A 27,735-nucleotide genomic window follows, 5' to 3' on the forward strand; every position below is an offset into this window, starting at 1 on the left:
TTCTTGATTTTCAAATCAGCAACAGAATCTGGAATTACTTTTCTACTATGAGCCACTACATCTCATGAGATGTCATTACCAATCAATTACTCTCTCTTGAATTTAACTCTCATTCATGGTAACATTAAGAACTATATTCATATACATGAAGAGAAGGATTCATTAGCTTAAATGCAGATTTTGAATTTCCTGTGGGTTTTGCCACCTCAGAGGAACTCCAGACCCCCCAAACCTTCAATCACAAAGGCTTTTAAGAATTTGCTTTTCGTTTTCTATGTATAGGAAAAAAACCAAAGAGGCAGGGACAAATTTATAAACTATTTTTAAATTGTGTTGTTTCCTTGGAATTACTTCTCCCATACTATGCAAGCATCGACAGGAAATACACAGCCATGTACTAGACATTTAAACAAAACTCAGTTAAAGATACAGAAAACGTTGATAGTAAGTTACAGACTACACCACACCAGCTAATCAAATCTAACAAACCTAAACTTGCCGTCACTAGTCTTTAAAATAAACTTTGTGAACCATATGGAGGAAGACCTCTAACTCTTTTCTCCTCCTCTTTGAGGGCCACAATTTATTCCCAGTCCTTTAACATTACCTTCCTCCCACCCAGGATCCACATAACTCCCATAAAATGTAAAGCACTTCAAACTGATTTTAAAAGTAACATAATAATGAGTTATTGCCACACACCAGACTCAAAACACCTTCTAAACTGAAACATTTTATTATGGAAATGAAATTCCAAGTTAAAATAAATTAAAGCTTTTATTAACTCTAATGAAAAGCTCTTTGGGAACAGAGACTCAGATACCACCAAGAGCAATACAAATATTGGAATAGTAACATTTGGAAATTGAAGTCAGAAGACATCATGAGGTTTATACACATTATGCTTCTAGTCTTTTGACTAGCATTTTTCATAGAACCATAGAATGCTTTGGGTTGGAAGAGACCTTACAGATCATCTAGTAACATACACACACACTAGACACCTTCCACCAGACCAGGTTGCTCCAGCCTGGCCTTGAATGCTTCCAGGGATGGGGCAGCCACAGCTTCTCCGGGCAGCCTGTGCCAGGGGCTCACCACCCTCACAGTAAAGAATTTCTTCCTAATAGCTAATTTAAATATTTCAGTTTAAAGTTTCAGTTTAAAGACATTCCCCTAATCCTATCACTACATGCCCTTGTAAAAAGTCCCTCTTCAGCTTTCTTGTAGGCTCCCTTTAGGTCCTGGAAGGCTGCTGTAAGGTCTCCCAGCTTTGTTGCCTTCAGTCTCTTGACCTCATTCCATGTGACATTCTTCCTAGTAGCGGTATCATTATTCCAAACCTCTGCAGCATCAAAAATATGTACAAAAAACATCATAACCACAGTAAGTCTTGCACACAATGCCACACCCTTTGAAACCTGTCTGACGCATACTTTGATTCCCTTCTTTATAGCTCCTGTCAACTTGCCTTAAAAAAAGGGAAAGTGACCATTGCTCACCTGGGACCAGCAACATCTCCCCCCTCCCTAAAAGGCAGTCAGCTCTGGGAGCAATGAGAGGCCCTTGTCTGCATGAGCCCTTGGGAATAGGAAGGGATCCCCTATGAGGATAGGGGATGAGGCTGTGCTAGGGTAGGGCTCCAAAAACCCAGAAAGGGAGAGGATGCAGCAAGGGAGAAGTTGGATGTCATGACTCTACCAGCATCATTTACACTAGTCTTTGTAAGATGACATTACGCAAGTTGGCTTCAGTTCTCTTGGATCAAATGGATGATATTGGGTATGGACAGGGATTTTTTTTATTTTTGGGGGCGAGGGGGGACATGCCACAGAGGGATTGTTGTTTTTTTAAAACATGAAAGCAGCAGCACTCTACTTGTGCAATGCCTGGATCACATAAATAAGAATTATGTTCATCTATTTTATCTGGCTCAATTATGCTTGTTAGGTGGCCCAATTTACTAAACATTCAAATTAAAGAAATCTACCAGGCTGTATTCAACATACTAATTTAAGGGGCTGTATACATGAAATAGAATTACTAGCATTGGAAAATAATTCAATGCCACTTGCAAGAGCAATCAGTTTCTAAAAAGTATGGATTTAAAATGTTTACTTCAAAGCAGTATTTAAGATTAGAAAGCATTAGAAAACATGCTTTTGGACAAGTTTAACAAATAACTAGAAGTGAAAGCAATGCTAATTTTGTGGGGGGAAACACACTCGTAAATGACATCTCAGTCAATCCCATTAAATGAATATGCTACATGAGCAATGTTGTTAATCTGCAAAAAGACAACTAAAAGTGAAGAAGATCTAAAAAAATTCACCTTTAATGGTCCCACAAAATTAACTGAAACTGCAATCCAGGCTCAAACTTCACTGAATAATAATTGGTATTGAAATTCTATTGATATTACTGGATTATACTTAGGAAAAAGTTAGACACAGTATTTCCTTTTTATTTTAATTATTCCCAAGCAATAATGAGAGGTGTTTTATCCTGGGAGTGTCTACTAGTTCTGAAGTTGACTGTCAGCATTTTCATTAAACCAGCCTATTTTCAGATTAATTACAATTCAGCTATAAAAAAAAATTCTCCTGTCAACTATGACTGCTTCTAAAAAATACTGCACTAGTATCTTCTTCACATTAATATACTCTCCAAATTTCCAAATAAACTCTTTAGCTCTAAGTTAATCATTTAACCAAAAAGAGACTGCAAATACCCTGTAACTTAATTCTTTGCAATGTCTTATAATAAGATGCTTTCCTCAACACACCAAATATTTAACAAAAAAAAAATGTTTCAAATGTTGGAAAACCTTGACCATATCTTCTTTAACTATCAATACAAGTTTACTCTAACATTTCTAACTGTATTATGGAAAAAGCACGTAACTATGGTAGATACAAAGCTGTGTTTCTATAAACTCTTATCAAGTTTGCATCTAAAAAAATGTATTAACCATCTCTTAAAAGCAGTCATAGAAATATATTGTGTTATGCATAATCTAATAAAAAAAAGACAAAACTAGTCCAAGATCCCACAAGTTTGTCTGACAATCCTATTATTTTACTAAATGCTTTATTTAAAAATATTCTCCAATGAGAATAGTTCGTCTTTCTTAGTATCATTTATTATTATCATCAGTTTTTATTAAGCTACTTCTTATCCAAATAATTTGGTTAAAAGAAAGGACATTAAACATTCTAAATTAGCTTTTTAGCTGGAATTTCTATTTTAAAGTTGTTTTTACAATTGTTCAGCTAATTTAGAAATAAATACACCACCTAGGAGTCACTCTTGAAGACAAGTTTTTTACTTTGCAATCTTCCTTTAAAAAAAAGAATAGACACACATTCTTACACCAGACAAATTAAACAGCTTCTAATTTCTCCTTCACTAAAACACCCGGGGCGGGGGGGGGGGGGGGGGGGGGGGGGGGCGCATGGTGGGAACGAACCATAATTTTGGGGCATTTCCACTTGAACCAAGAAGTACAAAAACACAAGCCTTGTATATCTGAACCAAAGTCATATTCAAGAGACCGATGATCTTCACTGAAAACTTCAGAACAGTTTAACCACACGATGCAAGGAAGTAAAGAAACCACCCAAAAAAAGCCACCACTATGTTGAATGCAAATACATCTTTAGAACAATTTAAAAGACTATTCCTGATACAGTACAAGTATTTCTTTCCTCTTAGAAGTATTTAAGTATTCTTCTTTCAGTAACTATTTTTTCCAAGAAATAATATTCACCTCCGGTTTCATTTATTGGCTCATTTCTAGCTACAACACTGACACAACTGACACATTCCTTTAATAGTTTATTTCTTACTGGTATTGTTTCACTTCTTGTCCCTTTATTGTTCTTACTTTACTTTTTGATTCGCCCCTAGAAAAGCCCAGGTAAAACACCACCATGTAGAAAGCAGAAAGAACACAGTATTTTTATGTAATTTTCTTTCAGAATACCACAATATGCTATTTCTCCAAACTGATTTCTTCAACATGTGGAGGAGCACTTCCATTAAATAATCACAAGAGCAGAAAAACCAGTGAAAGCTAATTCTGCATTTAACTTCTCATATCATCTAATGAACTATCAGATGATGTTCTATGTGGCTTTATAACGATACTAAGAACATACATGAAATACATTTGAAAGTCTAACTAGAAACATTAGGAATAAGAAGATACTGAAGGATTAAAAGTAGTAATTGAAAGAGGATGATTCACACCATCTGTACTATTTATTCTTTACAAAGAAAAATCCCCATGGGATTCAATTACCCAACAATATAGACCAATGTGATTAACATTTATTATTAATTCATGTATATTTAATACAGTAGTAAAAGAATTTCAATAGTGTGCTCAACATACAAAACTTACAAAGAAGCATAATCAAAGAAGGAACACAAACCGGTCATGCTATAAATTCACAAGAATATTTCCCAAGTGGAAGACTCTACGATAAGAACTTCCAGACCTTAAATGATTTTGACAGTTACATAGAACTATGGGAACTATGCTCTGGAGTACTTGAAAAACATTTCATTAACTAAATATATAAAAAAGCAAAAAAGGAAAAAACCCTCAAAGGCACAAGACCAAACTGACTGATTCAATGCAGGAGATCAATGAGATGCCACTCCTTTTACTACTTGTATTTACACTGCTATTCTTAGCCTATACTTACATATCCTCATTTTTTTGACTTTTGTTAAAGTTAGCCCTGAAGTCAAAATAGCAAATGTTGTCAAATTAATTACTAAACAATCCTGTGATAACAGATTCATTAATAACATGGTTTCTTAGAAAAAATAAAATTCTTCGGATCTTATTCTTACCTCTGTTACTTTAGGCTGAAGTCTTAGAACTTCAGGACTCATGCGTGGGATATCTATATGGATCTAATTAGAGAGAAAGAAGAACACCGTAAAAGGAACCAGCAACACACTTTTTAAATAACACTATAGTAACAACAATCCTATGGTTTTACAGTATTGGTTGTAATCCCACTGTATAACTATTTTTGGAATAACATGGATTTACTGTATTTCAAAACATATGGCCAAATCTGTAAGTCACTGTTAATCTATCAGTGAAGCAAAAAAACCCCATCAAAAACTACATATACTTTGTCTTCACATTTTAGGATCCTTACATCACATTTTGACTGTTTGCAAGTTACAGTCATATTAGCAATACTCATTTCCCCAAAGTAACTATGATTAAATACATACTACTACTTCTGAAAAGTCATGTTCAATTGACACTACCATATACGCATCTTACTACTAAAGATCAGGCTTGAACCTGAAAGAACAATCTCAGCATCTTCTGTCCTAAGGAAGGCTAAAGTAGTATTGCTTAGTCTTTATTTACTGATACAAAAAATTCATTTTAATAAAAAAAAAAATTAAGTTATTTGCTTATCTGGGTGGTTAAGAAAGTTTGACATGCCCCTCTTTACTGCAAATCATACAGTTTCAATGTCTTAAGCAGAAGCATGGAGCTAGCAAGAAACAGTCACTGTTATACTTTCCCTCTCCATCCTCATTCATTTGAAGAAGAGTCTGAGCAGGAGGTCAAAGATTTGAAAACCCTACTATTCTTAAATGGAAAACCATGGAAGTGACACATAGCACGACTAAAGCTAGCGTTAAAGAAATCTACTATTTTAAATTTCAGACCAAAATATTTCATTATTTTGCTGCCGCAGTGTAGGGAAACAATTGATTAGAGAGCTGTCTATCAAGTAAAATAAAAGAAATAGATAAAACAGTAGCAAACTTCAAAAAGAACCTCTTTCAGTTCTTTAGCAGATCTCCTGTAGGTAAGTCACTTTAATAGGTGTTCTACCTGTCTGTACGTATCTTGGTGATTTTCATCATTTCTGGAATCATAGTATTGTTCAACAAATGCAAAATACTCTTTGCGTTTTCTTTGTAAAGTGCTTTCTCTTCTGTCCACATTTGCAGGAAGATAGCCCTGAGAGAAAAAAAAACCAAAAAAACCACACAAACAAAAATCCAGTGAAATTAAAAGGGTATTACTCTTTGCTTTACAAAAAGCTGTACCGGCATTCGATTACATGTCACAGGAATGCTAATAAACTGTATAGTACCATACAGTCCTACATGGATCTGAATAATCCTTTAGTAAATCAGCTTTCTGAACATTCCAACTGATACAAAAGTTCAGATAAAAACACCTTACTAAAATCAGCTTTTTTCTTAAAATTTTTTTCTTAAAGGTTTTCAGCTTTAACAAGCAATTTTTCATCAAGAATTCCAAGACAATGCTTGCCTTCCAAAGAGAAAAGCTCAAATAATAAGTTCAGATAAATGTAATTCTATATGAGTTCATTATTTTCTGTATTTTTATGTGGCTATTAGTTTTATTAAGTTTTTAAACAAAATGCATATTATCTCAGTGATTTTCAAGTAGGAATGATATACTCTAGCAAATACGTTTAAATTATGGTTAAACTTGTAATACAATTGAGTGTTAATTCAAAAGCTTTACAAACATTCTAGCTGCTTTATTCACTGTTTCAGAAGAGGAAAAAAATAATTTCAACTTTCATTTCATCACAACAGGTTATTAAAAGTTTCATCACAGAAAAAGACTCAACAGCACCAGTGACCGGGCTCTTAAGATGCACGAACGCTAGCTGTACACTTCCTTCATTATTTCCCAAAAGCAATTTATGGTATTATCCTATTTTGCTTAAGGTATGGACACACTAATAAAGTCATGTATCAGAAATACAGGATTATATATTGTTGCGTCAAGTACAGAACGTAGCTGAACAGTTCTTCTTTGAAATCATTTATATATATCAAAAAACTCCTATCTTACCCAAAAAATAAATCCATCTTGATTTTCGTGTTTGATCGCTATTTCTGGCATCTAAGTCTACTTACATTTAAAAACCAACAAGCTCGGGTTACTATTTCAGCATTTTATGAGAAGTATCATCAACACTACTAAATGTTCACTTCTACGTATAAGGTATACTTATTAGAAACACCGTTATTAAAGTAACTGGCCACCAAAAAGTTTCCTGAATATACAAAAATAATTAATGCTTTCTTGTAAGCAGCTTGATCTCAAATGATAAACACATACCACCTAACACTGAAAAAAAAAAAAAAAGCTAGTCCATTTTTACATACATGGCAGTCCTGAACAAAAAAACTTTGTATCAGAAACATTCTAAAGATAAATGACTATGAAAGAGATCTGGACATCCAAGGCAACGTAAAAAAACCCTAATAATCATATTATTCACTAGTCAAGTCAAATTAAAATATTTCTTGCCAATATTACAAAAGCTCACTTTCCACAGCAAAGCTATCACCATACTAATAGTAAAGATTAAAACAAAGAAAAAAAATTGTCAGACTTAAGTTTCTTTAACAAAAATACTTCTCCTAAGATCAAAATAATGCTATACTCGACGAGCAGCATGTATTTACTGTTACAGAATGAGACATACCTACTGCAACTAACTAATAAAATGCTACGCATTTAACTACAAAAACAATTTCCATATTCACTCCTAAATACTACAAAGAAAAACAGAAGGGCTAAACCTAACATGTTAAAATTGCTAATTATACAATAAAAATAAACACTAAGTGTACAGGTTCCATTACTATCCAGTAACATTCCAACATCATAACCCATTTCTACAACTTCTATTTCACTCAACATTTAGGGACAAAATACGCAACATACTAAAACATCAACAGATTTTAAAAAATATCTCTATATGAAGCAACCATAATCCAAGGAGAAATGGCCAGTAACCTGCTAGACCACTTAAACACCAAGTGTTTAAACATCCGAGGGTACCGAGAGAGCTGCCAGAAGTGCTCACTGAGACACTTTCCATCATTTATCAGCATCACTGGTGAACTGGGGCAGTCCTGGCAGGCTGGAGGTCAGCCAGTGTGACACCCATCTACGAGAGGAGCCAGGAGGAGGATCCAGGGAACTACAGGCCTGTCAGCCTGACCTCGGTGCTTGGGAAGGTTATGGAGCAGAACATCCTGAGTGCCATCACACAGCATGTACAACACAAGCAGGTGATCAGGCCCAGTCTTTCAGAAAGCCACACTGACAGGTCCTGCTTGACTAACCTGATCTCCTTCCATGACAAGGTGACCCGCTTAGTGGATGAGGGAAAGGCTGCAGGTGTGGCTACCCAGACTTCAGTACAGCCTTTGACACCATCTCCCACAGCATTCTCCTGGAGAAACTGGCTGCGCATGGCTCGGATGGGTACGCTCTATGCTGGGCTAAAAGCTGGCTGGCCGGCCGGGCCCGGCGGGTGGTGGTGAGCGGAGTTACATCCCGCTGGCGGCCGGTCACAGCTGGTGTCCCCAGGGCTCCGTGCTGGGGCCAGCCCTGCTTAATGCCTTTATCAATGACCTGGGCGAGGGCACCGAGCGCACCCTCGGCCAGTTTGCAGGTGACACCGAGCTGGGGGCAGCGCTGATCTGCTGGGGGGCAGGAGGCTCTGCAGAGGGGTCTGGGCAGGCCGGGCCGATGGGCCGAGGCCACTTGTAGGAGGTTCAACAGGGCTCAGTGCCGGGTCCTGCCCCTGGGTCACACCAGCCCCACGCAGCGCGACAGGCTGGGGCAGGGGGCTGGGAACTGCCTGGGGGGAAAGGGCCGGGGGGGCTGGGTGACAGCCCTGGGCATGAGCCAGCAGGGTGCCCGGGGGGCAAGGCGGCCAACGGCATCCTGGCTTGTGCCAGGGACAGTGCGGCCAGCAGGACCAGGGCGGTGATCGTCCCACAATACTGGGCACTGGTGAGGCCGCACCTCGAACACGGGGTTCAGTTTTGGGCCCCTCAGTGCAAGACAGACATCGAGGTGGGGGAGCGCGTCCAGAGAAGGGCAACGGAGCTGGTGAAGGGTCTGGGGCACAAGCCCTGTGAGGAGCAGCTGAGGGAGCTGGGGGTGTTTAGCCAGTAGAGAAGGAGGCTCAGGGGGGACCTTATCACTCAATCTCTGTAACTCCCTGACAGGGGCTGTAGGCAGGTGGGGTCAGTCCTTCTCCCAAGGAACAAGTGATAGAACAAGAAGAGATGGCCTCAGGTTGCTCCAAGGGATGGATATTATCCAAGGTTGGATATTAGGAAACATTGCTTCCCTGAAAGGGCTGTCAGGCATTGGAACAGGCTGCCCAGGGACGTGGTTGAGTCACCGTCTCTGGAGGTATTTAAAGAGACATGTAGACGTGGCGTTTAGGGCACTGGCTTAGTGGTGGACTTTGCAGTGGTAGGTTTATGGTTGGACTTGATGACCTTAAAGGTCTTTTCCATCCTAAACAATTCTATGTTTCTTATTAAAATAATTTAAGATGTTATTGTTCTAATTTCTTCATTGTTTAAGATGGCAACAGAATAAGTACAAACCACACTACGCTCCAGACACCTGAAGAGGTACTCGCTTTGGGAAAACTATCTTTTAAGATGTATTGACTCGTGTCTGGTTCCAGATACTTTAAATCACACCAGCTTAACTTTTGCCTCAAGATTCAGTCTGACATTTAATATCCTGTCCCAGTGCTTTCTATTAAGTTACATATTGAATTCTGCCTCCCATTTATTTTCAATGGTTGTTTTTTGGGTTGTTGGTTTTTTTCCTGTAGGACATCTTAGTTCCATTAGAAAAGCACATTTGTGAGATCAAACATGATTGTTCGAAGGATACCAATATTTTCTCAGCAAGTCTTTTTGCTATTATTCAGTTTTTAAGACAAGCCATCTTTCAATTGGACACATCTTGTTTCCTGTACACTTTACAAATTAGGTTTTATTTTTAAAAGTTGGAAAGGCTTGCAACATATCATCAGGGAATAAATTGGTGGACAGTTTAATCTGTTTATTCATTAATTTCCTCCAAAGGCTTTTGCAAACTTATTTTTAGTTTTGTTATTCAAAAAAGAAGTGAGCCTGAATAGTTCTGCTTTATGATTAGGTACAGTATATCTAAAGTTTTTGCTGTATTTTAAAATACATCATCTATTTTTTTTATATAGTGTTACCAGTAGAGATGCATCACATCAACAGCCCCTAAGCATTATATTGATTTTCATATGCTTTCCCTTTGAAAAAACGTACTCATCAAATGTATGTTAACATTATTATTTAAATCTTACTTTTAAAATTCCAACTTCAATGCTGATTTTACAAAGATTACAATCACAATTCGCCTTCTGCCTCAAATACTACCAGCTGTACTCAGTTCCCCAAGTCAGTCATAGTTTGGGCTTTTTAAGTAAGGCTTCTGAATAATTCAAAACAAACATATCCACCTTTTATTTAGTTCTAAGTTACACTTTGGTTTCTTTGGTTTTCTGGTCTTTTTTGGTTTTGAAACTGACCTTTAACCAAAACAGTTTTGCTTCTGTACACTTATTTCACCAATAGCTTCCAGTGCACCTATAGCACAAAACATGATCACATTACACCCTCTTACCTGGGACATACGTTAGGCATAGGCAACATGTTTAAACAACTGATGTGACTTAAAAATTAACTACCATTTAGAAAAAAGCATCACGGAGTTTACGACCGCAGATGCTCAAAGAACTTTTTCTTCCCCACTTTGGAAAGATGAAACAAGCTGCTGTGTTACAGTATAGAAGAGTAATGATTACTAAATCACTCATTTTTGTGTGTTTCCAAAAATGTATTGACAACCGCTTAGTAGATAAGAAATCATGACAAGAAATACATAATAAAAGCTAGGAACTTTTAAAATATTGCTATTTATTATTGCTATTTATTTAATATTCCACTCTGAAGAATATATATTTATAAGATCCCTTCTCTGTCTTCTCCAAGCTAAGCAGGCTCAGGTCTCTCTGCCCTTCCTGTTAAGGGAGATGCTCCAGTCCCTTACTCATCTTTGTAGCCCTCTGCTGGACCCTCTCCAGTAGTTCTCTGTCTCTCCCGAACTGGGGACCCTTAGAGCTAGACACAGTACTCCAACTGTGGCCCCATCAGGGCAGAGCCCTATGCCTTAGCTTACTATGTTTCAAAGTCAATATTGAGTTAGTCACAATTTTTTTCACTTTGAGTGTTTCCAAACAGGCATCCTAAACTTTAAGACAAAAAAAAAAAAAAAAAAAAAAGAAGCTCTTTTCATTACCAAAGTCTCAGACACCAACTTTGGAAACAGAACTAAAATAAACTGTGTACTGCATGTTTCATTTCAGTTACAGTAGGATACTTGAAAATCCACCATTAATAAGCTGCATCTGCATTTAGCAGCCTAGTTCCTTCAAATGCAAATTTAGAAGTCATCAGCAAAAGAGACTCTTTCAGTCACTGGAAATCAGTCTCAATCTGAAGTAAATACTTCGCATTCCCCACTGAATCATTCTACAAAAAGCTAAGCTATTTAAGTCTACTCTCTAAAAAATTCAAGAGTGTTAAACTGCTCTGTGTATAACTCGGAATTTTAAACAGTTCTTAAATGCACGAAGATTTGCTGATAAAGTGTCTTTCAGAGCCTCTGGAGAGTAGACAGCTTGAGATTTTTTTTTTTATTCTTTTTAATACAAACATCCTCACAAGTTTTCTCCCAACCACAGACAAACAGCAGCTAAAATGCACAACCATTTGCCATCACAAGTATTATAGCTGAAAAGATTGACATTAAAAAACTCCTATCAGGAAAACACTGTATTTTTTTAGAAGAAGCTTTTAAAATATAGTGCAAACCGTTTAAAAAAATCAAGTTCTGTAACACCACACCCAGTGAATCCCAAATTCCCGAAAGCTTGTCTCTGATGTCCAACTGAAACATCTCCAGTGCTGTTCCATGTTAATTCGCTCAACCTGTTCCCAAGGTAACACCGCTGCAAAATCCTCTGACCGCTGGGCAAAGTTCAGAGAACACAGCCAGCCAAAAACTCACACTACAAAAAAGTCATTAACTTCTTAATTAGCTTGTCTCCCTGAACTGACTCACAGTTCTGACATCAGAGGAGCCAACACCACAAGGTAACTGACCACAGTAGTTCAGATTTGTTTTGTCTTAAACCACTACAGAAAAATTGGCCAAAAAACCTGTAAGATACTATCACTGCTTCTCCTCAATATAGTGCTAATCCTTTCTTGTAGTTACTTTAACCTTAAAGTCAGTACGAAGCCTTTTTGCAGGACACCAATAGGCTTCATTTCCTCTACCTATTTTCAAGAAAACCGTAAAATGTACTTGTCTTTGAACTCTCCACCATTCCATCAAAACTGGTTGAAAGAGGCAACTATCATCACATAAGCCTTTCTTTCATCAAAAGCCAGGCTGAAAAAGTAAAGATATACAGCTGACATGATTTACTACTCCTTCTCATTCCCCTCCTTTCAGTTTGACAAATTAATCTTGAAATTGAGCAAAAGAACAGAACTTGCATTACAATTCAGCAACAAGACACAATGATTTCAAGTATTACTGATGGATTACATGTCAAGCAAAATTATTTGCAATGCTTGAAAAAACCCTATTACTACTAAATGCAAAGGAAGAAGAAAAAAAAAAAATACAACTTACTGAAAGAAGCTTCCATGCAATTGGACGAACCCGTTTGGGAATGCCAGACCAACTCAACTTCCGTAATTCTTCTATTAAACAAGAAACGTGTCATGAGAACCAAGGAAACTACTAACAATATACATAGATATATTCAAATTAGCACAAAGTTGTTTACAAAAATGATCACGTCTTCTTGTAAAGTCCAATGAAATCAGAATTATATGGCAGTTCTAATGAATCAATAAAATACCGGATAATTACTATCCATAAGGATACCTATGATAATACATACTGACTGTGATAAGGTAACTTTCTGGGATATTTCTCACCATTACTTTTTAGTTTACATGCCTTATATTAACATGCAAGAGATATCCAGTATTATCGTATAATATGCTTACACAGATCCTAACTAAAAATGAGATTTGCAGTTACAGAAAGAGAATGAGACTTTATGTCCAAATGCTGGAATCGAATCCCATGCCATATTCTCACTCTTCATGTTGTACTCCACTCTCTTGAAAGCTGCTTGTCAGATACCATACCCAGCTAAACCAATCTGCGGGACTTGACACATACTTTTTGTGAAAATTGCTTATCATGTGAAAAAAGTTATAGCAAAATTACGAAAAATGTAAAGACAAAAGACGCTTAACAGTGTCCCCAAGAAACAGTATTTGAGATATCTGCTTGTACCTCTTCTTACTATGAGTAGAAAATATGGTTTAAAACTGCTAAAGTTCAAGTTATCAACCTGTTAAAGAATACAGGACAACAAAATTCTACATTTTACTTTGCATAGACTTAGTCCAATTAATTATGTAGTAATTTAATTAACTATGTATATTCCAGTGAATTTTGCTTCTATCATATGCCTATATTTTCCAAATTCTATGTTTCAACAAAGCCGTTAAAAACATTCTGCCTACCTGTCTATCTACCCACCCCAAGAAAACGAAGCACAGGAGAAAGTAATTAGAAGAACTACTGTCTGAGTAGATATCACAACTGACTGATTTTGGCCATTTATAGATTCATATTTTCTTTGGTTTTTTGTTATGACAAGGACTCCTATTGGCAACATCTGTCTTTACCCTCCCACCCCCAAATTCCTTCTGCTACTCTTAAAGAAAGGTGCATCTATAATATCAAGAAATGCAAATTATCATGTTAGGTGTGGCATGTTATTTTAGAGCAAATTACTTCTAGACTCACAACTACTTGTAACCAGGAATGAAAACACAGTCCACTGAAACCAGTACAATATTTAAAATACATGCAATATATCCCAAGAAAAAGGAATCAGATTTTAAAAGTTTATTGATGCTAGATAGTTACTGAAGAAAAAAAAGATAATTCTAAATTGTAATTAAAGGTTGTCAAAGAAGCAACTGAAGCAAACAAAAAACTCTAGTATACTGGATTTTGCAGTGTTAAGTTACCTGATCATTAGGATGCCCTATTTTTACATTAGATACATGCTAGCAAAAATGATACTTGCAAAATCCATTTTGTCTTAAATGAGACGACAGCATTAATATGAAGTTAAATAAATCATTGTTAAAAAAAATCCAGCTGGATGAATTCATACTTCCATCTCTTTTTCTTACAGAAAATTGGCAGGAGGCAGAAACGAAAGATTGTTATGGTCATAGGTAGATGAGTGGTTTCAGGGTGGTCACTTCAAACCAATGATGACTATTCCAAACAGACATGGGCTTATCAACAATTGTTGAAGTAAGAGAAACTTCACAGTACTGGACATACGCCTTCAGTAAGTTATATGTTTTCCCTCTCCCTCTGAGCAGCAGGCTCAGTTAAGACAACAGCAGCTGCACAGAGATCTCACTTGGAACAGTGAGGCTACATCACCAAATCCAAGCAAAACAGTGACCAGATGCTGCATTTAGGATCAAAACAAAACAGAAACTCAGAAAGGCAGAGAAAAAGAACAGATATTAAGAAACAAGATGTTAAAAGGCCATCATATCAAAGTGAATGTGTCTACCACAAGTCTCAAATCCAGTCTAAAGAAAAAGGATGACTTTCTTATAACATCAATGAAACTCTTTCAACTATAAGCTTTGAAATACAATAGTATTTGACAAAAATAAGTTTCATTAATAGAAACTTTTCTACATTTCAAACCCTTGAAAAAGTTAAAAACACACTGACACAGGAAAAAATGGGGAAAAAAAGTATCTCCTAACATGTTTTTGACATGGTTCATTCTGTTGTTTGTTTTTAAATGAGCTACTTTATATCTTTTCTACAGAAGAAATACAAGGTTGCCAAGGTGACACCTTGTTAAAGCAAGAGTAGGTAAGTCAGTCAAGGTTATTTTCTGTCAGTACAAATTATATTTAGATAAGTATTATTGTGTAAGTGAACAAAAGCAGCAGAATACCTAAGCATTTAGGAACATCATATTGAGCATGACCAAAGATATATTCAATCATATTCTCTGGGCAATCCAAAACCTAGAATACCAAATCTAAAGGAAAAAGTGTAAGAACACACCAAATATGAATCTTTCACCTTGAGATATTCTATTACTTGATTTCCAGCAAACAAAGGATTCCTGAACTTTGTATTTCCTTGTACTTGTAGCCTATCCATGTCTATGATAACAGCAGATTAAATTAGTTAATAACGTAACTACACTCACTGTAACTGATTACATTTTATATTCTTTCTTATTTACATTTCATCCCTATCAACATGCTGATCATCTACAGCAAGTATTCTTTGCTCAAAAACTGCAATGTCAGTTCTTTATTACTCCTCCCTCTTTATTAATTGGCATAATCAGATTATCGCCTACTCTTTAATCTGAAAATAAAAGCATACGCTATTAGGCAGAAACAAATTTAAGATTGTTTTACCAGTCCGAACTCCAAAACAGAAAACGCAATGTAGCCTTGTTCAGAGAAATCCAAACTGGCAGACCGAGAGCCATTTTGGGTTCAGAGAAGATCTAGACATGGCAAAGCACTGAAATATTTTTAATTCCCCTTCTTTAAGCACAGGGTACATCAGAAGGAGAACCTACTGAGGTACATAAAAAACAGTAGTAACAATGACAAAATTCGCTGTTATACCAAGGTTCCTTGAGAGTAGCATGACCGCAAAACCAGAAGAAAATCTTCATCCCTTTAACACTAATTTCCTAATCTTTAGTTCCTACTTACAGATCACTTGAGTCCCATTTATCCACTTCACCCTCTTCTCCAGACTTCCTTTTTCCTTATTTTCCTTCTTTGTGGCTCTCATCCCTATATATTTCAGCTGTATCTTTCCTCAAATCATCAACTGAAATTCCACACCTGTCTTCATTGTTGGCCAACAGAGTTCACTGTATAGTTAAGAAAACCTTGAATTATGAACTAGAAAGTGGTACCATCTTTAAAACAGAACTGTAGCTTAAAAAAAATACAATCTGAATAATAAAGATATTTTCACAGGAACCTGGTTTTTGTTCTTTATCTCAGAATAATCCCAGATATCAATGTTCTCTTGCCTTCTTACTTATACCAAACTATAACAATAAATTTAACTACAACTTTTTGCCTCACAGATGTTTTAAAATTAACATGCAAGAATGTGCATTAGAAAGGAAAAAAAATGACATAAAGTCCAAGTGTCCACTACCCTTCTATATTCTTAAAGCCCGTAACAAGAACTGCCATTAGAAAAATGAAATTCTATTCAGTTTCAGACAAGCTACAGTAGAGGATCAGTGTATTGCCAAACTACATTTAAATGTACCAGAATCATTAAAGACAAAAATATATGCTTTAATGCAATTATTCTTGATGTCATGTTACCTCTCTAGAGCTTGGGCTATTTTTTATTGCTAAGTTACAAACACCAGACTGCTGCTAGTGATTCTAAAAACAAAGTCTAGACAACAAGTTTTGCAGGGTTTTTTTCATATAGTCTTCGTTATTCTTAGTTAACTTTGAACAGTTGTCATGCTATAACAACTTCGCACACGCAAATTTTATCTTGAAGCTTTTGTTGGAAGAACACTTTATCTCTTAACTATAAAGTTAATTGTAACCCCAAGTTAATTCTAAATTAATTTTGTAACAGGCAATTTTGCTGTCGTGAACTATAGTCACTCTCTTTACCCAATGACTTTAAAACTTCAAATTAATTTGCATTTGTAAACATGATGATTCTTTTATTATATTGTATTTATAAAATATTTCTCACTCTGGAAAAGTATTTTATCTTATGGAGCAAGACAACATCATATGTTATAATAGTTTTGTCATTCTACAATATAAAATCCACGTGTTTTTAGCTTGAAAGTTACTGAATACAACTATTATTTCTGTTACTTCTCTCTGTATTGTGAAAATAAAGCAAGAATATTTTTGTTATCTCACTTGGCAACTTACTCTAGAAATATATTATTCTTCCATGGCTTTGTGAGATGTTTATGATATACAGTATATCAAAATCAGGAAAGCAGTTGTAATATGTTAGAGTCTAAGCAAAATAAAGTCAGGACTAGTACATGCTTTCAAAAACCACTAAGAAGCTCACAGTACTTCTGAAGACTAAATATCCATGGATGGAGGTAGCACAAAAGCATGCTTATACACAGAACTCCAAGGAATATGGTAGTATCCCACTTCCTCCCTTATTCTTCCTCTGAAGGATTTGATAGGCACTGGAAGAATATAGTATGACCAAAAGATCGGTAACATTAGAAAGATATGATACTACTAGAATTTAGCGTGAACTGAAGTCTCAAAGAAACAATGAAAGCAGAACTTGTGCAGACTATGAACACTAAGGGAGAGGGCAAAGTTTAAATCGAACTACATATCACAGGCTGGCACAACTAATTATTTCATCATGAGTATGCTGTCACTGCAAACGTAAGGGATTCAACAGAAGAGAAATGTAATAAGCAAATGAAATTCTCCGATATTAAATCAGTGACTCCTGAATTTCACTGACACTAAATAGGAAGTAACACCAAGGATTACCCATTCACGATAAAAACTGAGGTTTGGGCACTGAGATGCTTTAAGTACAATGGCAGAGAGACTGGCTGCTGATACACTGAGGACAGAAAACAAAAAGCAGTTCTAATGTCTGAGCTATGCGATGTCATGAACAATGGAGAAGGGGCACTAATGGATCCTGAAGAAAACACAATAGGCATGACCAAAAAAAGCATGCAAACAGCTGTGCCACAACACACAGCAAGGCTGGAGTACAGAACACAGCTGGACAGGAACAGGCTTCATTAAGGAGAGCATCAAAGAAGAGCAGATGGACACTAGTGAAGTAAAAACCAATAGGATATTTATTTTTTTTTAACATCAGGAAGAAGATGAAAACCAGCCTGCTACTTCGAAACAGAGCAGAAATCCAAGGACATTACTATTTGGAATGGGCTTTTTGGCTCACAGGGATTAGTTCTTTACGGTTATAGCTTTGAGGGTCTAGTTTTCCAGGATGGAGAGACAGGAGATGGTGAGCAGTAGAATGAAGGACACAATTTCTCTGTTCAGGAACTTCTATGTTATCGTGGTATTAAGTGATCATCTTCAGAAGATCTTGATATTTGGCCTTAAATAGATGTTTATCTAAGAAGTTCAAGTTAAAACAAAATATCTGTATGCCAAAGAACAAAAACAGCCAACTTCACAATAGATGCCTAAGGTCAAGAACAGTTAAAAGGCAAAATTGTAAATCCATATGGTACAGTTTTAGGTCATAGCAACTTCAGCAATTTTCCCAAAGCAGGCAGAAGATGGATACATTAATCTGATTCACATGCAATTCCAATTTTCTAGTCTACAGAAGCAGACAAGATACAATTCTAATACTGTAAGTTCTCAACCACTGTCAAAACCAAGAACTACCACTCAATCTAATAGTATTGGCAGCAAATGACTAAAAGAACCAAAATAGATATCAAAATACCTGATTTATGTTATGGAGTAGCAGCTCCACAGACTTGGAAAAAGCACTAAGCCAGTGATAACAGGATTCTTGATCCACCCACACAGGTGTCCTCTTACCAGCCAAGCTAAGGAAGCCCTCCTGGCAGCTGAAGCAGGTTTGACTTGTACTGTATGATCTTCACAGGTTTAGTTTATTGTCAGTCTCCAACTGCAATGATCACGCACAAGCTGCCCAACAGGTATCCCCGGACAGCACCTGGTTGCACACTTTACCCTTTCTCCCATTACTTGATCTTCTTTTTCCACCACACTTCTACCTCCTTTTCTCTGTCCCAAATTAATAAACCACTCCAATTACTTCTTCCTTTAGTGGTCCCAGTTTTGCTACAGCTATAACCGAATCTGGTATTTCAGAAATGATTACCTAGGCACTGTTGGTCTTGTAATGCTGCACCTTCCAAAGTGGCCCCAGTGCTCCTCTCCAGGTAATGACACTGTTTGGACATTTCTCACCCAATTCCCCCTTGGCTACTTGTGAAATCCAGGCACCCCATAAGGTGGGGTGCTATCTATAACTTCTGTCAGCTTCTCACACTGTTATGTTCAGCAATTTCTCATGTTGCCTCCAGTAGTTGTCCACACCCTAGGGAGTTAGCTCAGCATCCAAGCAGAGCAGGCAGCAACTTAAATATGTGCCTGCAGCCCTAACACATCTATCTACAAGTTTCAATTCCACCCATGATTCGAAGTCAAGCAAGTCCCCAAGCTACCAAACACTACATCATAAAGTAACAGTATCACTGGCTATATCCTTCTAAAAGCCAAAACAGCGGGAAGCTGTCAGAAGAAGTAAAGGCAAAGTAAACATATAATATGAACAAGAGTACTGAAGAGGAATAGTTCATAAGTAAAACGAATATATAATAAAAGAGAAAAATCTGCCTTAACCAAACACTTCTACAAATTATATATGTATTTCTCCTCTATACCAGAACAGGATTACAAGCTCTGGTGTTGGTTTAACAACAACAAAGGCCCCAAGTCTTCAAATGCAAGTGATCTCCAGCTGTGCATCATACAGCTGCACTAGTCGTTGTGCAGTAGTTAGGAACAAGTATGCTTTACCAGCTCTGACCGATTTCTGTCACTGGTAGGCTGGCTGAAAGGAAACTGATCTTACACATAAGTTTATTACTACCTTACACAATCATTTTGCTAAAGCTGCAAGTTTTGGCTACTGTTACACACAAGCACAGCATTTCAAAAGCAATAAGCATAGTATATGCAGAAAATAGAAAATAAGTTGCACTTCAGAAACTACATTCATTACTTCCGGGTAACACCAACTGCTCATTTTAAACTCTGTACCGCATTGAACTCTCCCTAATCACCTTACTGATATTTTTCCTCCTCCCTCAACTCAACCCAAGTAGGAATCTATGCACAAACATGGGTACCAACCCCTAAAAACAAGACATGTAAAGAGAAGAAAAGAAAAAAGGACAAAAAAAGACCCAAGGGGGGGGAGGGGGGGAAGGGGAAAAAAACCAACTAAGAAAAGATGCAAATATACTGTCAGAATCAGAAATGTGGAGCATATGACTAAGTCAGTGACAAATCGTCCAGGACAAAAATTCCACTGACTCTTAAGGAACTCATGTAAGGCCTAAGATAGGAATTATGCAAACCAATTAGAATATTGCTTATTCTAAAAAAACTTTCTATCCTGTCATGCAGCTGAAGTTTCCTTCTATGTTCAAGACCAAGCAAAGACAGTTTTGACAGGGAATTTAAATTATGGCACTATTTCAAATGAAACCTCTGTGTCTAGGCTAAATATAAACAACTACTTGTAGGACTCACTGAACTAAGAAGTTATTCTTTGAAAATTTAAAAAAAAAAGGAGGAAGAATGATTTCTTTCTGCGAATTTCAAGATAAATCAGTTTTCATCCCTGACACTATTCTGCAACGAACATGCATTTCCTTTGATTAGGGATAATGTGGGCTGTCACAATTCCAAACAATGTACAAAAATACAAACAAAAATCCTATGGGACTGAGTGCAAAGGACTGCTCTTCCTGGAAGAAAATCACAGCACAGGACATGGAAATAAAAATAAACAAAGATGTTTTGCCCTTGGTGTATAAAAACTAACACATTTGAAACAGATCCTCTAATTCTCACAATGTAGGATTTGGGAGTAAATACATCCCTACATTCTTCCATGCTGAACACAATTATTTATGTTCCTCTACAAAACCCTTATCCTCTCTGGGTGTTTTTTTCATACCTGGATTGTCTGCTGGGCCTACAGAATCCTTGCCAATATTCCTTCTCTCAATATATTTGAGAAGCAGCATTCAACAGTAGTCTTTACACCTTTTGCAAGTTGTTCCTCAAACAGGACTTGTATTCTGCTCCACTTTACCTTTTGGACTGTGTTTAATAACCTACTCTACTCTACTGTCATGTCATATAGGATCCTCCTGAACTTTCTCAAGGCTTTTATTTCTCTTTTGCTTTTATAACTGGTACGGTAATTGCTTTCACTACAGAAACTGTTAGATAAACTGATTGCACATTGAGAGTTAAGTCAATTCCATCACAAACCATTAGCCCTGGGTATATGATAACTCAATCTTTGTACCAGCAATGACTGCTGTCCTATATGAGAGTCCTCCAAAGTTCCAGGATCTCAGACTACTCCAAAAAATCATATAAAATTCTGGTCCTAACTTTTCACTTAAAAGTGAGCTCAACTAGCATTTTGCTAGTGACAAACAGCACATGTTACAACTGACAGATGCCACGCAAGAATTCTTATCAGGTGTGGTAACAAGCTTTCACGATTATCACCCCAAAAGCATACAGTCCAACCCTTGCACATCACTATTGTTAAAGCACCAATTCACATTACAGTCTTCTCTGATGGTTCAAGAGCAAAACAAGATGAAAGAAAACCAAGAACCCTACCCTTCCCAACAACAATTATAAAAAGCAGGAAAAAATTTGCTCCTAAGCGACTTAGTCTAATGCTAGTATAGCATAAAATAAAAAAGTGCCAAGACAGGCAAGAACAAATTGAAACATATACAGAGTACCAATTCAGATATACGTAAAAGACTGTCAGTGAAGCCAAGTTTAATACTACTGTTAAAATACATCAATTACATGTACATTTTATTTCAAATATGAACATAACTTTTACAGCAAGTGTAAATGTTACTGTTTTTAAGATGGGCCTTATTCTTATAAGTGACCCACCAGAAAACTTCATAAAATCAAAAGATAACACACAATTGAAATACTTGCATTCAAATTCTTAGATTACCTTGAGACACATGAGTTAATTTAACAAATATCCTGAGGGGGGTGAAATCATTCTGGCATTTTTATATGAAAATTAAAATTTTAAGTTCACAGAATCATAGAATAGTTTGTGTTGGAAAGGACCTTTAAAGATCACCTCGTCCAACCTCTGCAACAAGCAATGGTACCTTCCACCAGACCAGGCTGCTCAAAGGCCCATCCAACCTGGTCTTGAACACGCCCAGTGATGGGGCATCCACAACTTCGCTGGGAAACCTGTGCCAGTGCCTCACCACCCTCATCGGGAAGATATTATTGACGATGTCCAACCTAAATAAACACTCTTTTAGTTTAAACCATTACTCCTTGTCCTATCACTGCAAGCCCTGCTAAAAAAGGATGTCCCCACCTTTCAAATAAGCCCCCTTTAAGAACTGAAAGGCCATAGTAAGGTCTTCACAGAGTCTTCTTCAGGCTAAACAACCTCAACTCTCTCACACTTTGCTCATCAGAAAGGTATTTCAGCCCTCTGTTCAATTTTGTGCACCCCCCCACCCCGGACCCCCTCCAACTGGCCCATATCTTTCCTGTGCTGAGGACTCCAAAGCTGGACGCAGTACTGCAGGTGGGGGTCTCACAAGAGCAGAGTATAAGAGCAGAATCACCTCCCTCAGCCTGTTGGCCATGCTTCTTTTGATTCAGCCCAGGACATGGTCGGCCTTCTGGGCTGCAAGTGCACACTGCTGGCTCATGTCCAGCTTTTCATCCACCAGTACCCCCAAGCCCTTCTCCAAAGGGCTGCTCTCAGTCCCTTCATTCCCCAGCCTGTATTGATAGCAACGGTTGCCCCGACCCAGGTGCAGGACCTTGCACTTGGCCTTCTTGAACCTCACGAGGGTCACACGGGCCCACTTCTTGAGCTTGCCCAGGTCCCTCTGGAAGGCATCCCATCCCTCAGGCATGTCAACGGCACCACTCAGCTTGGTGTTGCCTGAAAACTTGCTGAGGGTGCGCTTGGTCCCGCTGTCTGTGTCATCGATGAAGATATTAAACAGTACTGGTCCCAACGCCGACTCCTGAGGGACACCACTCCTCACTGATCTCCATGCGTACGCTGAGCCTCTGGCCACTACCCTCTGGATGCGACCACCTAATCAGTTCCTCATCCACCAAACAGTCCATCCAACAAATCCATCTCTCTCCGATTTAGAGAGGAGGATGTTGTGGGCCACCATGTCAAAGGCCTTACAGAAATCCAGATAGATGACATCCATAGCTCTTCCCTTGTCCACTGATGTAGTCACTCCATCATAGAAAGCCACTAGTTTGTTCAGGCAGGTCTTGCCCTTGGGGAAGCCGTGCTGGCTGTCTCGAATCACCTCCCTGCCCTCCATGAGTCTTGGTGTAGCTTATAGGAGGATCTGTTCCATGATCCTCCCAGGCACAGAGCAGAGACTGACAGGTCAGTAGATCCCAGGGTCCTCCTTTCTACTCTTTTTTTAAAATTGGGTGCAGTGTTTCCCTTTTTTCTGGTCACCAGGGACTTCACTGACTACAATGGCTTTTCTAATATAATGGAAAGTGACTTGGTAACTACATCAGCCAGCTCCCTCAGGACTCTGGGATGTATCTCATCAGGTCCCACAGGTTTAAGTATGTTCAGGTTCCTCAGGTGGTCACAAAACTGATTTCTCACAGTGGGAGGGGCTTTGCTCCCCCAGTCCACATCATGCAGTCCATCCACTCCAGAGGCATGGTAGGAACGGTTGCCAGCGAAGACTAAAGCAAAAAGTTTGTGGAGTACCTCAGCCTCATTCTCCTCTGTTGTTACCAGTCTATCAGTCTTGTTCATTTGGGGTCGGGGGGTTGGCGGGTGGTACACTTTCTTTGACCTTCCTTTTTTGGCTCACAACCTGTAGAAGCCCTTCTTGTTATTCTTCGCATTCCTCGCCAAGTTCAGCTCCAGCTGCACCTCGGCTTTCCTGAACACATCCCTAGACAACCAGGCAGAGCAGCATTCCCTATGCCCTTCCCTGTCCAGCTTCCACTGCCCTTCCCTGTCCAGCTTCCACTGCCTGTGCAAGTTCTAGTCTGTAAGTTGCCACATTTGTTGTACCCAATTTTCATCAGCTTTTCATTTAACACATCTGACTCTTCCCTTTTCCTCCCATGCTTCCTACTGAATATTTAACCTTCCCACTGAGAAGTGTTACATGCATTCATTTTCTACAGCACGTTATAACAGAAAACCCATTTAAGCTGAATTTTCTCCATATAATGCATGATTAAAAGACTTTTTTTAGAAAAAAGTTCCATACTGGGCCAATATGTAACACACAGCACACTCAAGGGAGCCAATAGTTAGAAATTAATTAGTTGAGAACACAAAAGAGCTACAAAAACATACGAAATGCCTGACAGAGGTCACAAGTTTGACTTAAGAGCAAATAAATCCACAAAGATGTCACGCAAAGAAAAAACTATTTCATTACACCTCTAAAAAGAGCATCCTTCCAAGAAACAGAAGTAAATGAGATGCTTGACAAAACGTTGTTAGAAAACAGGCATGACATGCTGCTCTTATGAACAGCCTTGACTTTACAAAAAAACTGGACAAGATGCCAGCTCATGCAACATCCAATACTGAATGCTTCCTGGCAACCAAGAAAGAAGAATGCCTTGTATTTATCTGCACATGCCTGAGTGTCTGGCCTTGAAAGCTGCCATCAGCCCCAGGTGGCTCCTGACAGCCACAGAAGCTCTAAACCTGGAACCCATCTCACAGCTTCTAAGAGCCTGAACAGTTCTCACCTACATCCACAGACACTACATCTTCACAAAGAGGCAGCAGAGAGAGGCTAGAAAACGAAGCACTTTTTTAACATGTTCCCCATATAGGAAGATGACAGAAGTTACCTCTTCAACATGTACACCAGCAGAAGTTTTCATTTCCTTCCTTTCCTGGAAATTTTCTGCCTTTCCCCCCTAATATGTGCGACTATTCCAATGGATTCACAAAATAAAAGGATGAATGAAAAGACTAACAAAAAAACTACTGAAAAGAAATGCTAGAAGTAACTTGCTAAGCAGGTAAATGGAAAGAAAGTCGGATGATGTAGCCAGAGCTGTATGCATACCAAAATACTCTAGCTGTTTGACTCTTATAGTTATACTAAAATGACATAACAGACTTCAAGGGCTGAGGTTTAGTGTAACATCCAAAAAAAGAGGAATTCTCATATACTATATATTGGAGTATATAATATGTATTTGTATAAGCCTAATATATATTACCTGCTGTTAATACACAATGAACAAGTCTTCTCTGATCAATTACCAACAAGTGAAAGTAGGGCCTTTCATCATTAACAGCTACGCATGCTTAGTCCAAGTCTTATTTAGTAAGGAAAATAAGAATAGAAAAGAACCATCAAAAAACTTTTGTCTATCAACCATGAAATGCAGAAAAAAAAGCATCCAACAGTCAAAATGAAGAGTCTAGGTGCAAGTTATATTCACTTTCTGAAACATTTTTACTCACCTATTACTGTTGATAATTAAGGCAAAGGATGCACACAAAATGCAATTTACTTGATATTACTTGGAAGGAAACATTCCTAGAGCACCTATACAAATGCAACCATAACAAAATTTCTTGTTTTCCCCAGTTAGCTGCCAATTTCTTCTACACTGATTTCTATAATAGCTTACAGAGCAGCAGGAATGGCTAGTATTTTACACACACCCCCAAAAAAAAAAAGTCTAAATTTCAGTTTCTCTTCCCCAAAAATGTTGTTAGGAACTTCAGTTTTGTTGTCCTCCGTTTTCACTCCCAATAATATCTTGGCCAAGCTGACAGCCCTTCACAATGCTTCCGAATAAAAGACTTGCATTATTGAGGTGCTGTGGACTTTGGCTGTTTGGGGGTTTTGGGTTTCTTTGGGGGGTTTTTAGAGTACTCACAGCATTTCTATACCCATGACGTCATGGAAACACCTCTTTTCCCCAAGTCAGTCCTTGGCTATTAAAGCGTTCTCGATTTTGTTTTTAATAAAGTCAAAAAGAAAAGATGTGTAGAGTACAAATAGACTCAAACTACACCATATATTTATTAATTTTTATTGCACAGAATGTAGCAGTACAGAAGTACAGGTATGAAGTCATTTCCAAACTTGGAAATGACTGCCTTGTAAAAAACTGTTTGGCTCTATATATCAACCCCATAGTCTGCAACACTTTAAATCAAGGTATCAGAAGAAATCCATCCTCAACCAAGACTCAGAGTACCAGGAAATGTACTTGCACTTATATTTGAAACTTGTCCTCTATTTAATATCTAATTAACCATTAAACGATTTGTCATTGAAATGTTATTTTCCCTAGTCAAAGCATAATTTCAATTTACTGTCAGTATACTAACTCTTTCCCATTGCAGATTTCCCAAGGAACTAGATGTCCTAGTTATGAACCAGGAACATGCTCCCCTGCACAGGATTTCTACGATGGAGTTTCAATGCCACCTACAAATCCGGCACACATTTTCAATGCAAAAGTATTGCAAAAATATCCTTGCTTCAATATAATTAATGTTTTCTTAAAATTCCAGGACAGTGTTTTGCAACTGCTCATTTTCAAAATAATTATCACAGACATGATCACTTGTTGAAAATGGAAGCACAGGACTGAATTTAACCTACTGATTTAGAGGTTAAATTAGCCAGATCCAGAACCAGTATTTGCAAAACCTTGTCTATAAACTCTGTCCCAGATTAAAATGATACTTTCTGAAGCAACACCTTGAACCCCAGCTGCTACTCTGTCTTTCAGTTGTAGCATTATTTTACATAATTCAGTGACTAGTATGAAAATTTTTATAAAACCCCATGGATTTTAGAGCAAAAATATCTCCATTTGATAGATCTAGCCAAGTGTCACTTCTGCTTCAGAGACAGCATTTATTCTTTGCAGAAATATTGTTGGGTTAGGATATCTTATTATGAAGGGATAATGTGGTATGTAAATGCTTCAAATTGGTAGATAAATTCAGATATACATTGTAGTGAACAAGATCATCTGATTTTGGAAAAAAATGTTTTATTTCTGCTCTTTGAAGAAAAAGTTACTCTATTACTCTAATTACTCTAAAGTTATGCAATTACTCTAAAAGAAATCTTAGGACAATATCCTTTTACTGCAGTAGATCTAGAGATTCTTCATATTCCATAAATGTTTCACAGAGCATTCTACATAGAAAACATGCCATTACTTTACCAGCTTTCTAGCCCTAAGAACTATTAGTAGAGCTACTACCCATTACACCTAAAACACACAAAAGGAAACAACCAAGTTAGAAGTATTTTTTTTTCAAACTACAAGCTCATCATTCTATCAGTTACAAATAAATAAAAAATAAGCAAGGAATATTAAAGGAGTTCAAAATTTCTCTGTATGCATTATTCATTTTTGATGCAGCTGTTATTTCATTGAGATTATAGTAAATGGCTACATGAAGTGATGGTCTGCATAAACAACTCCACAATAGATATGATAAACTAAATGTACATGGTTTACATACCTATAACATAAATTCCTTGGCTAATTTAACTACACAAAGCTGGAAAATTCTTTCAAGAGCATAGATGCACAGAACAGCAGCTCCCCCAACAGCATGTTATAATACAGGCAGTACATATAGAAAATAGCTTCAATAGAGGGCTTGTTATTACTATGGCAACCACAGCAACTGGTTTCCAAAATGAATAATAGCTCTGTTAGGCACTTCATTATTTTTTTTTTTTTAAGCAACCATTGCCTTAATCTTCTCAATGGAACAAAGAGTCCTTCTGAATGCATGCAGAAAACAGGAAATAAAGCCCAACCCTATGTTGTAAACACAGGGTAAGACTCTTTTTAGGA

At 37.5% G+C, this 27,735-nt stretch overlaps 1 protein-coding gene across 3 annotated transcripts in view; it reads right to left on the minus strand.

The window, feature by feature from the left end:
• TBC1D22A (TBC1 domain family member 22A) overlaps positions 1–27,735 on the minus strand; it is a 180,121-nt gene that overhangs the window by 135,624 nt on the left and 16,762 nt on the right. For all 3 annotated transcript variants that reach the window (XM_055712205.1, XM_055712207.1, XM_055712206.1), the window contains exons 5-7: positions 12,596–12,666; positions 5,879–6,007; positions 4,864–4,926 (exon numbers count right to left, since the gene is read on the minus strand). In XM_055712205.1, the coding sequence (XP_055568180.1) occupies positions 4,864–4,926; positions 5,879–6,007; positions 12,596–12,666 (263 nt within the window). The remainder of the gene's footprint in view (positions 1–4,863; positions 4,927–5,878; positions 6,008–12,595; positions 12,667–27,735) is intronic.

The sequence above is a fragment of the Falco cherrug genome, chromosome 5 (assembly GCF_023634085.1).
Source record: "Falco cherrug isolate bFalChe1 chromosome 5, bFalChe1.pri, whole genome shotgun sequence".
Lineage (NCBI taxonomy): Eukaryota > Metazoa > Chordata > Aves > Falconiformes > Falconidae > Falco > Falco cherrug.